Source organism: Narcine bancroftii, chromosome 7, assembly GCF_036971445.1.
Source record: "Narcine bancroftii isolate sNarBan1 chromosome 7, sNarBan1.hap1, whole genome shotgun sequence".
In the NCBI taxonomy this organism is placed as follows: Eukaryota; Metazoa; Chordata; class Chondrichthyes; order Torpediniformes; family Narcinidae; genus Narcine; species Narcine bancroftii.
In genome coordinates this window covers 197,865,650-197,882,819 of record NC_091475.1, presented here as the reverse complement: position 1 = coordinate 197,882,819, position 17,170 = coordinate 197,865,650, and the positions used below count along the sequence as shown (strand labels likewise).

The following is a 17,170-nucleotide window of genomic DNA, read 5'->3' as shown; positions in this document are numbered from 1 at the left end:
CAACCTCCCCTGCTCTCAGGGGGAAGAGTCTACTTGCATCTAGTCTATCTATTCCCTTCATAATTTTAAACACCTCTATCAAATCCCCTCTCAACTGTCTACGTTCCAATGAATAAAGTCCTAACCTCTTCAATCTTTCTCTGTACTCTAGCTATTTTAAGCCAGGAAAAATCCTTGTAAATCTTCTCTGCACCCTCTCCACCTTATCTATATCTTTCCTATAATTTGGGAGACCAGAACTGAACACAATACTCTAAACCTGGCCTCACCAACGCTTAAGCAGTCACAGCATCACTTCCCAGCTCCTATACTCTATGCTATGATTTATGAAGGCTAACATACCAAATGCCTTCTTAACCACCCTGTGAACATGGGAATCCACCTTCAAGGAAAGCTGCACCATAACTCCAAAATCTCTCTGTTCTTGTGCATTCCCCAATGTCCTCCCCTTTACTAAATATCACCTATTTTGATTATTTTTACCAAAATGAAGCACCTCACACTTCTCTACATTAAATTCCATCTGCCATCTTTCAGCCCAACTCTCCAGACAAACCAAATCCCTCTGCAATCCCTCAAAACCTTCCTCACTATCTACCACTCCCCCTATTTTTATATCATCTGTGTATTTACTGACCCAGTTAACCACCCCATCATCCAAATCATTAATATAAATTATGAACAACAAGGGACCTAGCACCGATCCTTGAGGCATGCCGCTTGTCACAGGCTTCCATCCTGACAGACAGTTGTCCACCATGACCCTCTGCTGTCTATCCTCCTCACTACCTTTCATGTGGAACCTTATCAAAAGCTTTGCTAAAATCCAGATAGACTACATCAACAGCCCTACCTTCATCCAACTTTCTTGTAATTTTTCGAAAAACTCAACAAGGTTCGTCAAACATGTCTTCCCCTTCACAAACCCATGCTGGGTGCTCCTGATCAATTCCTGGCTATCCAGATATTTATACACACCATCTCTAAGAATACCCTCCATAACTTTCCCTACCACTGAAGTCAAGCTTACAGGCCTATAATTACTTGGCCGACACCTTGTGCCTTTTTTAAACAATGGAACTACATTAGCAACCCTCCAATCCTGTGGCACCACACCCTCTTCCAGTGATCGTTGAAAAATCACTGACAGTGCCTCCGCTATTTGCTCCCTGACCTCCCTTAATGTCCTGGGGAAAATTCCATCAGGACTAGGAGACTTATCCACTTTTATTGACAGAAGCTCCAATGTCCCTTTCCTTCGTGAACACAGATGAGAAAAAACTAGTTTAATATCTCTCCCATCTGATACGGTTCCTCGCACAGTTCACCGCTCCCATTTTACAGCGGTCCTATTCTATCCTTAACCCTCCTTTTACTATTCACATGTCTGTAAAAACCCTTAGGATTTACTTTTACCTTATCAGCTATTGACACCTCATGCCTTCTTTTTGCCTAATTTCCTTCTTAAGGTTTTTTTTCTGCAATCTATGTAATAATCATACATCTTATCCATTTTTTGCTTCTTAAATTTAGTAAATGCCCCCCCTCTTATCCTGAACCAACTTCCTAATTTTTCCAGAAAACTACGGTTCCCTTGAACTTTTGGCCTTGCCTTTCGATTTGACTGGCACATAAAGATCCTGTACTCTCAATATCTCTTCTTTAAATACCCTCCAGATCTCCTCTACATCCTTTCCAGAAAAAAAGATCAGCCCACCTAATTTTCTGCAAATCCCCTCTCATTTCTTCAAATCTAGCCTTCCCCCACTCGAAGACCTTCAACCTTGGACCTGACCTATCCCTTTCCATATTTAAGTTGAAGCTAATGGACCCATGATCAGTGGATCCAAAGTTCTCACGAATGCACACTTCCGTCACCTGCCCTATTCTACACCCTAACAATAGATTTAACACTGCCTCCCCTCTAGTAGGCACCTCAACATACTACTGTAAAAAGTAATCCTGAACACATTGTACAAAGACTAAGCCATCCTGCCCTCTCACTGATTGTGTTTCCAAATCAATGTTAGGAAAAGTGAAATCACCAACTATCACAACCCTATTTCTACTACACATCTCAGCTATTTCCCTGCACATTTTCTCTTCCAGTTCCCTATCCTCTTTTGGTGGCCTATAATATACCCCTATATTTGTAGCCTCACCGTTCTTATTTTTTAGTTCAACCCACAGAGCCTCCCGCGATGAGTCCTCCAGTCAATCTTGCCTCAGCATCGCTGTAATATCTTCCCTGACAAGCAATGCCACACCTCCCTCTCGTACCCCACCAATTTTGTCACGTCTAAAGCAGCAAAATCCTGGAATATTTAACTGCCAGTCACAACCTTCCTTCAACCATGTCTCACAAATTGTTATTCTATCATAACGCCACGTGTCAATTCACACCATTAGTTCATCCACCTTGTTTACCATACTCTTTGCATTGAAATAAATGCATCTCGGAGATCTTCCACATTAACTTCCTGCCTCTCACCCTCTCTACAATTGTTACTATGGCCACTATTTATTACCTGCTGCTGTTCCACCAGATTGTGCGAAAAAGCCTTTTTTATTTGCCTAAAGACTCTGTTCTTGTTATCTTCCCTGACATGAACCCTTGTCCCCAACCTTACTAGTTTAAAGCTCTAGCAAATGCCCCTGCCAGGAGACTGGTACCTCTGGGATTTAGATGTAACCCATCCTTACAGTATAGGTCCCAGTGGTCCAAAAACTTAAAACCCTGCCTTTTACTCCACTCCTTCAGCCACACATTCAATCTCCACCTGACTTTATTTTTAAACAGTTTAAATTGAGAAAAAAATGTACTAAAATGCTTTCAAAAGAAGTTGGTAGTCTTCAATTCTTTTGAAGTTGTTCTGTTCATATGATTCACTGCACAAGTATTCAGCTATTGCAGCATGGAATAAAGTAGATACTAACATCATGGACATGTTAGAATATTCATTCTTTTGGTTTCCTGCTCATTTTAATCGGCATGTTTTTCTTCCCTACAGCCTAGCTGTCACAATTTGCATTTGCTTTGTGGTATCCTTCAGACATCAATCAACCACTAAATACCAAGAAGCATTGTGTCATGTGGAAAGGAACTGAGCACCAAGGGACAATCACGAGGATACTTCACAAGAAGGTAGCATTTGTCACAGCTTTCGCACTTCCTAATTTGCCATCCATGTTCTCATTTACTAAATTACTGTGTAGGATTAATGCAGGCCAGATAATTGCACAGTTACAAAATATCGCACATTTACAGTATTGCAACAGGTCTTTTGCCCTGACTAGCCCATTTCAATACCCGCCATGGCACTGCTTAGGTTAGAAGCTTTCCTGGATTCGCATACCTTCGCGTAGTGTCCCTTCTTCCCGCAGCTGGAACAGACCATGTCCTTCATCAGGCAGTGCTTCCTGTGGTGCTTGCCTCAGCATCGCTGTAATATCTTCATCTGCTGGCAGTAGCGGCCATAGTCATGTTGGGACATTAGGTGGCCAGCGAGTCTGCATCCAAGATGGTGGCACCTGGGTTCCCCATGCGGCAGCCGCCTTAACGGTCGAGAAAGATTCCACATTGGGGTGGGTTACTTCCAGAGTTTTAGCTAGTTCAATGGCTTTCTGTAGCTTTAGCTCACCCTGTTCTAGCAGACACTGGTGAATGTAATCTGATCTGATCCCTGCTACAGGTACCTTGGATCAGCGCCTCCCTGTACATTTCCGGTGATATGGCCTTGCAGCTGCAGGCCCGTCCAATCTCTTACAGGACCCAATGGTAATCATCGATTGACTCCTCGGATTGCTGATTACGTGTCACTAGAACTTCACTCACCTGGACCTTTCAGAATGTCCATTGCTTCGGTGAATGTCTCACAGTCTCTGACCATTGGGTAAACGTGGTGCCCGACCCATGAGAACAGTAAGTGCAGCTTGTCTGTGTCAGATTTGATGATCACGGTGGAAGCACCATAGCCAGACTTCGAACTTGTCGGATGCTTCCGGTGATGGCGGGTCAATTTCCAGCCTCTCTGGTCTCAGCAACTTGTCTACTCCAAAAAATATTGTGGTAATAAAACTGATGCACTATCAATAACTCTAGAGACTAGAAGTTACCTGACTGATAGGCTTTTATTAACATAAACAGGAGGCACGACTCATGTTGCTGACCTGAGGAAGGGTCATGGTTATGGTGTTCCCACCTTTATTAGGGGAATCAAGGGGGAGGAGCCACAGATGCAATCAGCAAGGGGTGGGCCAGCCATACAAAGACAAACAGTATTAACAGTGATTCGACCACGGTATGTACAATCAGATGATAATAAATTTGAACAAACACTGTGCTGATTCTCCCTTTGAGGAAGTGAACTTTTCAAGAATGATCAGATATGTAGAAGATTGTTATATACAAGGGCAATATCATTAAAATATAATTACAAAATTTATAATAATACAGTTTTCTGTTACTTTCAATTAAGAGCTTTTCTCAGAGAAGAATTCAGACTGACCATGATGTTATCAGAGTGAAATGAAGATTCTAATTCAAAAGGGGACCACAGAGAAATTCACATCAGTTACGTATGCTTTATTTCAATCGGCCACTCCTAAATGGGAATTATATAGATCAAATCAGACTTGAAGATTAGTATTGATGACAAGACCTGGTCGAATCTATGTCATGATCGTATGACCAATACAATTAATGTAAGATATAGGCTGGTGCAATATAATTTTTTGCATCAGCTATATCTTACCCCACTAAAATTACATAAATGCTAATTTCTCCGATATATGTTTCAGAAGCGGGGAAGAAACAGGTACTTTTATACATTCTACCTGGTCATGTTCCAAAATGAAACCATTTTGGGAAAATTTAAGAGTTTTAACTAAATCAAGTTATTGGGAAACCATTCCCACTAAGTCCAGAATTGTTTCTCTTGGGAAATATTGTAGACGTAAGACCTAAAATGAGGCTGTCTAAGTATCATTTAGAATTTCTTAAAATTGCATTGGCAATAGCCAGGAAATGTATAGCGGTTACCTGGAAGTCTGATTCCCTCCTGGAAATAGCTCGTTGGAATACTGAAATGCACAGTTGTGTTTCCCTGGAGAAAAATCACTTACAATTTAAGGAATAAGTAGAAGTTTTTGCAGATATGGGAACCTAACCTACAAAGTGTAGGGTTGAATACTTTAATAAATAAGATGCTTATTCTGTTTATTTTGCTTCTCTTTATGTTTCTTCCCTTTATTGAGACATAGACAAAAATAATTGGGCCTTTTTTTTAAATTGGATTCCAGATCTCGACAGCTCCTTTCTTTTTCTTTTCCCTTTCCCTTCTTTTTCCTTTCTCTTTTCTGTCCTTTTTTCTTTTTATCCATTTACTTTTTTTGTTCTTATTCAGGGCTTCATTTAGGGAGAGGGAAGTAGGGTTATATTTGGAAACATGTATCAATGATTAATTCATTTGGGGGGGGGCATGACATGCTGGGTGGCTGAGCTGATGTGTTTCTCTGAGTTCACCGAGAAAATCCTCTAAAAGACAACCAAAAAGTGGTTTTATCGAAAAATTTTCCACTACAAAAGTGTGGATACATCTTTTAAAGATTAATATTGAAGAATGACTGGACAATCCCACGGGAAGAAGCCAAAATCCGTGATGGAAAAAGCTCCAGCCTCGCCAGTCGCCTCTTAGATGAAGTGGAACTCTCAAAGTTGAATGATGAGGACAGACAGGAATTAGATTTACAATTTACCAGGGAAGAAGTGGAAAAAACACTAGGGATGCTTCAAGCTAACAAAGCCCTGGGCGAGGATGGATTTCCGGTTGAGTTTTATGAAGAATTTAAAGAGCTGTTAATGCCCCTGTTTATGGATGTAATAGAACAAGCAGTGAAAACCCAGAATTACCGGATTCCTTCCCAACAGCAATAATTACTGTGTTGCCCAAAAAGAACAAAGATCCTATGAAAATATCATCTTATTGACCAATATCTCTTTTGAATGCAGATTACAAAAGCATTAGCAAACAGATTGGGTCAATTGCTACCTAAATTAATTCATGTAGATTAAGTAGGATTTGTTAAAGGAAGGCCGTGAGTATTTAACATAATACACTTAGCTCAGTCACGGAAGGACCCCGATATAGTAGTATCTTTAGATGCTGAAAAGGCATTCGACAGACTTGAGTGGCCTTTTTTTGTTTAAAACATTGGAAAAGTTAGGTATTGGATGAGGATTTATAAATTGGGTTAAGGCTCTATACTAAAATCCACAGGCAAATATAATAACTAATAACCAGATGCCAGGAATGTTCCCATTAAGCCGTTTGAGCAGGCAGGTTGTCCCCTTTCTCCAGCACTATTTGTTATGGTGATAGAACCTCTGGCAGAAATGATCTGGGGTGATTCTAAAATTAAAGGCTTTGAACCCAACAGGTTCAACACAAGATTAGTTTGTTTGCTGATAATATACTGCTTTAAATAAGTCTAAACCCAAAGGTTCTATGGAGAAATTACAGGTAATAAAATATGGATGAGTATCAGGATATAAAATAAATATGGGAAAAAAGTGAAATTTTACCAATAACAAACCAAAATTATGAGCGCTCGCTTTAAAGTAAACAGTATGCTTAAAAAGAAAAACTATAGGAATCATGCTCGATAACAATTTGAACAATCTATACGAATTAAATTACTCTCCCTTATTGGCAAAGTAGAAAATGATTTGTAGAAGTGGAAGGACCTGCCCATGACCTTAATAGGAAGGGTTAACTGTATTAAAATGAAGATCATGCCAAAGGTCCAATATTTGTTCCAGTCCACGCCCATATATTTATCAAGTGTTTTTTAAATAATAAATGGAATGGTTAGGCAATTTTTATGGAACAATAAAGTGCCAAGGATTACACTGGACAAATTGATGTTGGACTACAAATCAGGGGGTTTGAGGTTTCTGGATTTTAAGAAATACTATCTGGAGGTTTTTGGCATTCCTTTTTAAATCAGAATCACTGAATTGAGCAGATATGGCGCTACACGGTTGGCGGAAGCATCACCCAAAGGTTTTATTTAAAGGTGGAACTTGAAACTAATTAAGAATTCTAATCCTTCATTGATTCATTTGATTAAAATATGGCAAGACACCAATGACATAATAGGAAGGAAAACTGGAATTTCTATAAGGGCTCCATTATGTAACAATCCATTGCTGTCTATGACAATGGGGAATAGGATTTTAAATTTTTGGTCCCTGAAGGGGATTAGGTATATTGCAGATTGTTATAAGGATGGAAAATTTTAATGTCAATCGAACAAGTGAAGCTAATGGCACCTTTCTTTGTTATCTGCAATGAGGAGCTTTTTTTATGAGAAATTTGGGGAAAAAATTTGACTCCTCCGGGGTCAATTGGAACGCATTTTATGGGTGGATGTATACCTAAGTTTATTATTCAAATTTATTTTACTCTCCAGACAGATGGGAAAAGGTTGGAATTCATAGGTCATTGGAAAGATGTAAAACAGATTTAGCAGTGAACATATCAGAATATTCCTGGACTGAATGGTGTAAAGAAGGGGTAACATCGATTATTAATGTGAGGTATGGTTTGGTGCAATACAATTTTCTTCATCAATAATATTTGACTCTGCAAAGACTGCACAAATCAAAGCTCGAAATATCTGACAGCAGTTTCCGATGTGGAATAGAAGAAGGGACATTTCTCCATTCTGTTTGGTCCTGTGTGAAAGTAAATGTTTTCTGGAAGGAAGTGTCAGAAATGTTATCTAAGATTACAGGAGTCAACTTCCCTGGCAATCTGGATTTATATTTGTTGGGGAATTTTATAGACATCAGTAATCATTTAACTGAGTTCCAAATCTCATTTTCTATGATTGCATTGGCAATAGCTAAGAAATGTGTTGCCTTCACGTAGAAATCAGATACACCAATTTCTCTGAAGAGACAGATATCAGAAATGGACAGTTGTATTCTTATGGAATAGATTACTTATAATTTAAGAAACCAACACAATACATTCCTGAAGACTTGGCAGCCATATTTGAACTTTATTGGTGCACAAGTGTGATATTTCTGCTGTAAAAATGTGATCCGTCCTCAACCTTACATTATTATTTTTACTAGTAAAATAGACTGTGAGCCTCGGCAGTAGACAAAAATATGCTGTATCTATTTAACTTGTTTAAGTTAAGGGGAAAGGGGTAATGGGGTGGGGGGGGAGGGAGGGTGGATGGGGGCAGGGGCTAGAATGTTTTTGTTTTGTTTTGCAATTTTTATATTGGTTTGCTTTATATATTATGTATGTAAATTGTGCTTTTTGTATTTTTATAAGAAAAAAGTGGTATATAGATTATTTTGCTATATTTATGTAAAGAATGTATAAGTGGTATGTGTTTGAAAACCAAAAATAAAATATTTTTTAAAAAGAGTTTGCTGTGGTTCAGCTGCTGGTTCCTGGGCAGTGGCTTGCGCGACAGGCTGTGCCTCCAGTGGCTGAGGGGGGTTAGTAGGACCGTGGGGTTGCATGGTCTAGGTTTGGGACGCTCTGTTGGGTGCAATTAGTGGGGCCTGATGGCCAGAGTTACCATGAGGGGATGTTGATTGATTGGTCAAGGGGTTGCCTGCATGCGCCAGGTCTCAGATGGAAACCGTGTCCTGCGGCCCATCCTGGTACTCCACGTAAGCGTATTGGGGGTTTGTATGGAGGAGGTGGACCTTTTCAACCAGATGGTCAGTTTTGTGGCATCAGATATGCCTCCGGACAGGCCCAGGGGCCGTCAGCCAGGACAGCAGTGTGGTTCCCAACAGTGACTTCCAGGGGAAGGGAAATAGCCTTTCATGTGGTGTCGCATTAGTAGCGGTACAGAGAAGGGACCTGGTGGCATGGAGTTCCTCAGAGAGGATGTCTTGCCACCGCGAGATGGGTAGGCCTTTTGACCTAAGGCTAGGAGGACTGCCTTCCCGATGGTGGAGTTCTCCCTTCTATCTGGCCATACCCCTGTGGGTTATAACCCGTGGTCCTGCTCGTGGCTATGCCCTTGGCCAGTCTGTACTGGCACAGCTCCTCACTCATAAAAGAGGATTCTCGGTCGCTACGGATATAGCAGAGGTATCCAAACAGAGAGAATATACCATGCAGTGTCTTTATGACTGTGGCTGTAATCATGTTCGGGCAGAGGATGGTGAAGGGGAAGTAGGAGTATTCGTCAATGATATTCAGGAAGTATACATTCTTGTTGGTGGACGGAAAGAGCCCTTGAAATCCACACTCAGGTGGCTTTGATGAGATGGGTTTTGTCTGGCCAATAGAATTGAGGTTTACACTTGGCACAGACCAGGCAGCTCTGTGTCAGCTCCCTAATATCCTCAACCGAGTAGGGGAGGTTACGGGCTCTAACGAAGTGGTAGAGCCTAGTGACCCTGGGATGGCAGAGATTGGTGTAGAGGATGGCGCTTGTCCCCTGGGACAGGGCATCGGGAGGCTCCATGAGCTTCCTGGGCTGGTACAAGATCTCGTAGTTGTAGGTGGATAGCTCAATTTTCCATCTCACGATCTTGTCATTCTTAATTTTTCCCAGCTGTTTATTATTGAACATAAAGGCATCTGCTCATTGGTCAGCAGGGTGAGTGGGTTTCCAGCCAGTTAGTGCCTCCAGTGGCGCTCAGCTTCCACTATGGCCTGGGCCTCTTTTTCAATGGCTGAATGCTGAAGTTCAGGGCCCTGGAGAGTTTGGGAAAAGAAAGCTACTGGCCTACCTGCCTGGTTGAACGTGGTAGCCAGGGCAAAGATGGACGCATCATTTTCCATCTGGAAGGGGATGGATTCATCCACAGCGTGCATCGTCACCTTGGCGATGTCACCCTTGATGTGTGTGAATGCCGCTTTGGCTTCAGCCGACAGGAGAAAGGTGATAGACTTCACCAAGGGTGGACTTTGTCTGTGTAATGGGCATAATAGGAAAATAAGTCCAAGCATCTTTTCAGTACCTGGAGGGTATGGGGCATTAGGAATTCAAACAGGAGGCGCATGCGGTCACGCTCGGGCTCAGTGATGCCATTCTCCACCATGCAACCCAGGATGGCCAGCCGTGAAGTACTGAACACGCACTTCTTTTGGTTAGAAGTTAGGTTGAGGCTTTTGGGCTTCTGGAGAAATTTCTGCAGGTTAGTGTCGTGACCCTGCTGGTCATGGCCACAAATGGTCACAATGTCCAGGTAAAGAAATGTGGCCTTAAGTCCATAGTCATCCACTCTTTGGTCCATCTCCCTCTGGAAGTCAGAGACCCCATTGGTGGCTCCAAAAGGGACTCAGAGGAAGTGGTAGAGGTGGCCCTTTGCCTCAAAGGCAGTATACGGGCTGTCCTCTGGATGGATCGGGAATTGAGTGAAGGCTGAATTGACTTGAGGTCAATGGTTGAGAAGACCAGGAACTGAGTGATCTCGTTTACCATTACTGCGATGTGGGGAGTGGGTGGGCATCCAGCTGGGTGAAACAGTTTATGGTCTGGCTGTAGTCAATGACCATGAGGTGTTTCTCTTCGCTCTTAACACCCACCACCTGTGCCTTCCAGGGGCTGGTGCTGGGTTCTATGATCCCTTCTGCCAGAAGCCATTTGACATCTGCTTTGATCAAGGCTCTGTCCCCAGGGCTTTAGCGCCTGCTCTTGGTGGTGACAGGCTTGCAGTTGGGGGTGAGGTTCTGAAAAAGGGGCAGCAGAGGGATCTGGAAGGTAGAGAGACCACAGGTTATGTTTGGAAGGGGAAGGGGTTGGGTAGTTTAAAAATTTGCAGTTGCGGACTGTGAGGAGCAGGTGGGGGCCATCAAACTGCATTTGGACGCTCTTTAGCTGGCACTGGAAGCCCAGTCCCAGTATGATTGATGTGCAGATCTGTGGCATGAAAAGGAGTTTAAAGTTCTATACCCCATGCCCCGCACAGTCAGTGTCATAATGCAGGAGCCATGGATCTCAGCCAAGTGGGACTTGGAGGCCAGGGAGACTTTGGTGATGTATCTTTACTTTTGCTACATAGAGGCAGTGTTTGACCTGCTGAGTTTCTCCAGCATTTGTGTGTTTTTTCACTTAACCACGGTGTCAATAGAATCCTGTGTTTTACTCCCTTACATTTTGCCAAGGTTACCACGAGGGAGTAGCATTGCACTGTGCCTGGATGAATGCTCCTTGTGTCCAATAAGCAGTTCATGATGTGAACATTTTCCTTGATGTTCTTCATGGCCCTGGCCAGTTGATGTGGGCTGTCCTGGTCCAGGATAATCGATGCCAACATTTGGTTGCTGTCTGATTACTGCTGTAAAGCTGGTTCGGGGATGGCCGCCAAAATGGCTGCCCCATGTCACACATGCTGTGCTGCTCCTCACCACCGGAAGTGGTGCTGTCCCGTTTTGCTGTCCCCATGGTCCCGTTGAGCTGTTTCCTGTGACCGGAATTTATGCCAGATGTGAAGATGGAAGTGGCGTGGTCCAAGATGGCGGTGGGGACCTACATACCTTCCCCTAGTGACCCTTCTTCCCGCAGGCGGAGCACATAGCATTTTGACTGGGCAGATCTCTTGGGATACTTCGCATGTCTGCAGAAGTAGCACTTCGGGTGCTTGATGGCGGCGGCTATGATTTGGGACCTGGGTCCCAAGATGGATTCACCTGAGCTCCCCACGTGGAGGACACGTTCCATGAGGAGAAGGCCTCTGCATTCAGTTGCGCTGTCTCAAGTGCTTTAGCCAGGTCGATTACTTGTTGTAGGCTTTGATCCCCCTTTTCCAGGAGTCTCTGTCTGATGTGATCAGACTTGATCCAGACACACATGCATCACATATCAGGCATTCTAGATGGGCAGCAGCAGAGACTTCTCTGCCATCGCAGGTTTATCCCAGCTCCCACAGGACCCACATGTACTCATGGACTGAATCACCAGGTGCTTGTCCAGGAGGAATTTGGCATAGATGAAGATCATTGGGGTACAATACTATTTTTACAGGAGCTCCATTGTGGCTGAGTAAGTAGTAGTGTGGCCTCATCATTTGGAAGATTCAGTGGCCAACCTGACTGAAGAGTAGAACTCGTTTGTCTTCCTCACTCGGCACATAATTGCATCTCATGAAAGTGTTGAAGCGGTGCAACCATTCAACGAATTTGATCTTTAGGTCGGTGTCCAGTTTATCAGCTAATATCGCCTTGTCCATGGCCCAAAAATTTAAGGTGATTAAATTGTAGCACTATCAATCAACATTGGACAGAGAGATGTGATTAACAGGCTTTAATCACCTTAACACATCAACACATCTCACATATTGTTAACCTGATTCCAAGGCATAACAGCCTTTATAGGGATTTCCAGGAGGGAGGAGTCACAGGTTCAGGGGGTGGGCCAGCCCATCCAATACATACAGTCCATACAATACAGTGGTTGCACCACAGTGGCATGGCGAATAGTGTGCTGGGCACTTCAGATAGGAGTTAAGAGTTAAACATATTGGTCTGCTTCCTTATTCATGATGAGGCAGAGTAAAGGTGATAGATTTCCACCCATACACCTGCCAGGTTCAGGTAGCAGTAAAAGTGGACATGAATAATGCAGGATTTGAATTCCCTTTCTCTGAAATATCCAGGCAAGATCTCACCGTGTTGCTTGGGCATTATATGCCGAAGAAGAGTAAAGATGAGAGCATTGTTTCCTGTGACTTTTTTTTTCCAAGTGTTGAAAAACATTCATAGGTTTGAGCTAAAAGGTACTTTCTTTTTATCTAATAGATTAAGAAGGGCTATTGAGCCTCATCACATTCGGACATAACCAAATGGTTCAAATAAATTGGTTCTTCTTCTTCTTACATACATTATAGAATTGGTGGAAAATGTACAAAATGAGTAATGTTGACAAGAGCCAAGTTTCACTTTCATTGAAAAGAGGAAGAACCGTGCGCAAATTCACAATTTGGATTTTCTCATCGCAGTTTCATTTTGAAAAACTAAATAGGATGAAGAAATGCGGATCAAGTTTGCAGATAAACAGAGCCAAGTTGAACAGCAGCTGCTCATTCGACAGAGGACTTTGTTGGGTGAGGTGCTGAGAGGACTGGACTTTGAAAGATGCCCTTGGCTTTGATCCTCACATTCCTTTACATTTTCCCAGGAAGGGCAGTCAACCTTGGGCTTCAAGAGCCAAGTGGAGATGGTTTGAAAGAGTGCAGGATGAAACAAAACTTGACTGCTCTTGAAGTTCTGCCTGGAGGGGGATGGGACAATCTGAGGAACCTGGACCGAGGTCGTGTGATGAACATCAGCTACTCACAGTGCAAGACCACCGAGGATGGGAAATACTTCATCCCTGACCTGGTGTTCGTGGTGCCCCAGAAGCAGACCAGCATGGACATCGAGTCAGACATGATCAACAAGTGGATGGACTATAAAAGCTCCACCAGTGCTACTGTCAATGCCGAGGTGTCCTTCCTGCCCATCCTGAATGCAAAGTTCTCCTCCAGTGTGGAGAGGATCAAGGTTCACCAGGTGCAGGACAAAAGCCTGACCACCAGAATCCAGGTGAGGAACTTAATGTACAAAGTCAAATCCACACCGTATTTCCAGCTGGACCAATACTTCAAGCAGCAGCTGATCGAGATTGCCAACTATATTGAGAACAATCAGACCAATGTTGTTGATTTCTATGCTCAGTTGCTTGTTCATAATTATGGCACCCATGTGTTGACTGGTGTTGATGCCGGGGCTATCCTGGTGCAGGAGGACCAGATAATGTCCAGCTTTGTGTCTGATAGCTGGAGTCGAAAGTCCAGCATCAGTGCCTCTGCTGGAGTCACCTTCTTCCACATGGTGAACGAGGGTGTGGGCGGTCAGGTGAAGAGCACTGATGAGTTCACCAGATATTATGTGGGCAACAGGTCGCACTCAAGGATGGAGAGCCATGGTGGGGTGCCCTTTTACCCTGGTATCACCCTGGAGAAGTGGCAGCAGCAGATCTCCAACCAGCTGGTGGCCATTGATAGGAGTGGTCAACCCCTGAACTTCTTTGTGAACCAACAGAATGTGCCTGAACTGCCGAAGCCCGTGGTTGTCAAGTTGGCGAGGGCCGTTGAGAGAGCCGTTGCCCTCTACTATGCTGTCAACACTCGCCCGGGCTGTCTGGACTTAAATTCTCCCAACTTCAACTTCCAGGCCAACATGGATGATGGCTCTTGTAAGGAGGAGGGCACCAATTTCACATTTGCCGGAGTCTACCAGAAGTGTACTCCACTGTCAGGACCGGGTGCTCAGTCCCTGTGTCAAGCCCTGGCTCAGAAGAACCCCTTGACAGGGGCGTTCAGCTGTCCCGCAGGCTACATGGCTAGTTACCTGCACTCGGGGATATTGGAGGAAGGCCAGAGCACATACCAGTGCCAACACCAATGCAGGTCGTGCTGGCTCATTTTCAGCTGCTGCAGTGATGTGTGTAGTGACGTTTACTACGTGAGCAAGGCCCACTTTGAGGCCTATTGGTGTGTAGCAATGCCAGGTTCTGTGCTGCCCCAGAACATGGGTTACCTCTTCGGTGGCCTGTATGGTCCCAGATCCAGCAACCCACTGACCCAGGGCCACTCGTGTCCCACAGCCTTCTATCCCCTGCGTCTCTTCCAACATCTAAGGGTTTGTGTGAGTGAAGACTATGAGATGGGCTTCCGTTACTCGGTGCCCTTTGGAGGCTTTTTCAGTTGTGAGGCAGGCAACCCCCTGGCTGACCAGGTCCCAAGCCCAGGCCCATCGGGTAACCCACGCAATGTTGGGCAGAAGAAGCCACATGGTTATCCCCAGCGGTGTCCCAGTGGCTATAGCCAGCACCTGGCTGATATCAGTGATAGCTGCCAGGTCCTCTATTGTGTGAAGTCGGGCACCTTTAATGATCTCAACTTGTCCCCCATCCACCTGCCACCATTCATGCCATCCCCTCTGCTCACCAAAGGCTCCACCAACACAGTGATGGTCATGTCTGAGTACCAGGAGTCTTGGGTGAAGGATCCGGCCACCAAACTCTGGCGAGTGCTCCCCATCACAGAAGCCCGGCAAATGTTTGACAGCAATCCTTCCAGGGGACCTGGTGTGGCAGCTGGCATCTCCATTGCCATCCTCGTGGCCCTGGTTGCTATGCTCTGCCTTGTCTTCTATGCCAGGAAGCACTGGAGGAAGCGAAGTCTGGAAGCGGAACATCTGCTGAGTTCCAGATCCTGCTATGAGAGGGCAGAGAGCCAGGGTGCTCCTGATCCAAACACTGATGCCTGAGTCTCCGTGACCTTGTGCTAACTCCTTGACCACTCTGAGACAAGGACTGAGAACTTTCCGATAATCACTCATGGAGTCGCCAGATAAAATAAAATCAGTGGCTATGTTGGTCAAATGAATAGATGTGATACTTAGTCTGTGCTGCTAACTTAAGGAGAAATAGCAAGAAAGAGTAAAATGACTGGCTTGAATAACATCAGAACCTAACCAAAGGTGAGGAGCAAGAGTCTGGTGGAGCCTTTGGTGAGCAGAGGGGAGCAAGAGTCTGTCAAGCCTGTTTCATCTTTCTATAAGATCATTGCTGATCTGGCCGAGGACTCAGGTCCACTTAGCTGCCTTTTGCCCGCAACCTTTAATTTCTGTACTATGCAGAATTCTAATAGTCTTAAATACATTTAATGAGGCTCCCTCCACTGCTTCACTGGGCAGAGAAATCCACAGATTCATACACTCTGGGAGAAGTCGTTTTTTCTCATCTTTCTTAAATCTACTCCCCTGAGGTTATTGAATTATAATATTGTTTTGAAGGGGAAAGTCCTCCTGGTGAGGGAGAAACTATTGAGCTGTTGTTCAGGAGAGATGTTTGTGCAATATTTAGGCTAAGGCAAGATTCTGGAAGGTGATAGAGAGGGTGTGTTGTGCAGGTGATCAGGAAGGTGAGCTCGGAGATGAATGGGCAGATGATAACAACTGGTAGTTCAGCGATTACAGTACTAAATGTGCACAGGTGTACACAGAATGCTGGCCATTTTATCAGGGGATACATCTTGGAGCAGGATGGAGGAAGGTGCGATTGGATTGGATTATAATCTAAAGGACTGGGAAATAAATGGAGAAGTGAAATTAAAATGATAGGGATATTAAAATGATAGGGATATTAAAGGAAATCATATTGGTTTAGACTTGTGTTTTCAAACTGTTCCTCTAAACTCACATTCTACCTTCAGCAATCCCTATGCCATAAGTGCTCTGTGATTAATAAGGGATTGCTTAAAAGATGGTTTGTGAGTGGGAAAAAAGTCATGAAAACCACTGTTTTAATCAAACCTAAATGACTTATGTTCATAACTCCAAAGGAAATGGGCTAATGACAATTTTTCTCAAGCAAAATATTTCAGTAACAATTGAGTCTTGAGTAGTGATTCTCATCCTTCCCTTCCCACTCACATCCCACCTTAAGCAATCCTTTACTAATCACAGAGGATTTAGGGGTGCAATTTGAAACCCACTGGTTTAGACCAATACAAATAACTTACCAGTTTCTAACTGAAACATTTATGTGATTTAATCTTCAATTTTCAATCTTGACAATAACATGATTAATAAACATCATGGTTTCTGCTATTTTATTTTCTTACCCTTTGGACTAAATAACATGTTATTTGTGTATCACCCATTATGTACTATTGCAAATAATGTTACTTGTAAGTTTATTAACAATAAAACTTCTCTGAACTTGTGTTAAAAATTGAGAATGAATATAGGTATGTATAATACCACGGTAACAATAAGAGAATATAATAACAATAAAACATTAAAATTCAGCTGTGGTGTCTTCCTAAATAAAATTGACTCAGATTCATTCACTTTATCTGTTAATACTTTACCACAATTTTGTTTATATAGTGTCTTGGCACAGTAAATTGTCTGAATGTATTTGACAAGTTGAGATAGATAAATTCAACGGGGATGAACAGATACACTGTCAAATTTTAAGATTGAAGAGGCTTAGGGAGGAGGTTCCATAACTTAGGACACATGCAGTTTGAGATGAAAGGGCCTTTTTTTTAACCATCGATGTAACTAAGAAGCAAAGTGTCACAGAAATCTTGAAAATCAATACAGAAACTAATTAAAAACATTGTTTATCC

The 17,170-nt window shown here is 43.3% G+C and overlaps 1 protein-coding gene across 1 annotated transcript; it reads left to right on the top strand.

Moving 5' to 3' along the window:
- Nucleotides 1-13,005: 13,005 nt before the first annotated feature.
- Nucleotides 13,006-16,867, top strand: LOC138739583 (macrophage-expressed gene 1 protein-like). Its single transcript, XM_069891915.1, has one exon. It carries the CDS (start codon nt 13,122-13,124, stop codon nt 15,297-15,299), a length of 2,178 nt encoding a protein of 725 aa, XP_069748016.1. The 5' UTR covers nt 13,006-13,121; the 3' UTR covers nt 15,300-16,867.
- Nucleotides 16,868-17,170: the final 303 nt, after the last annotated feature.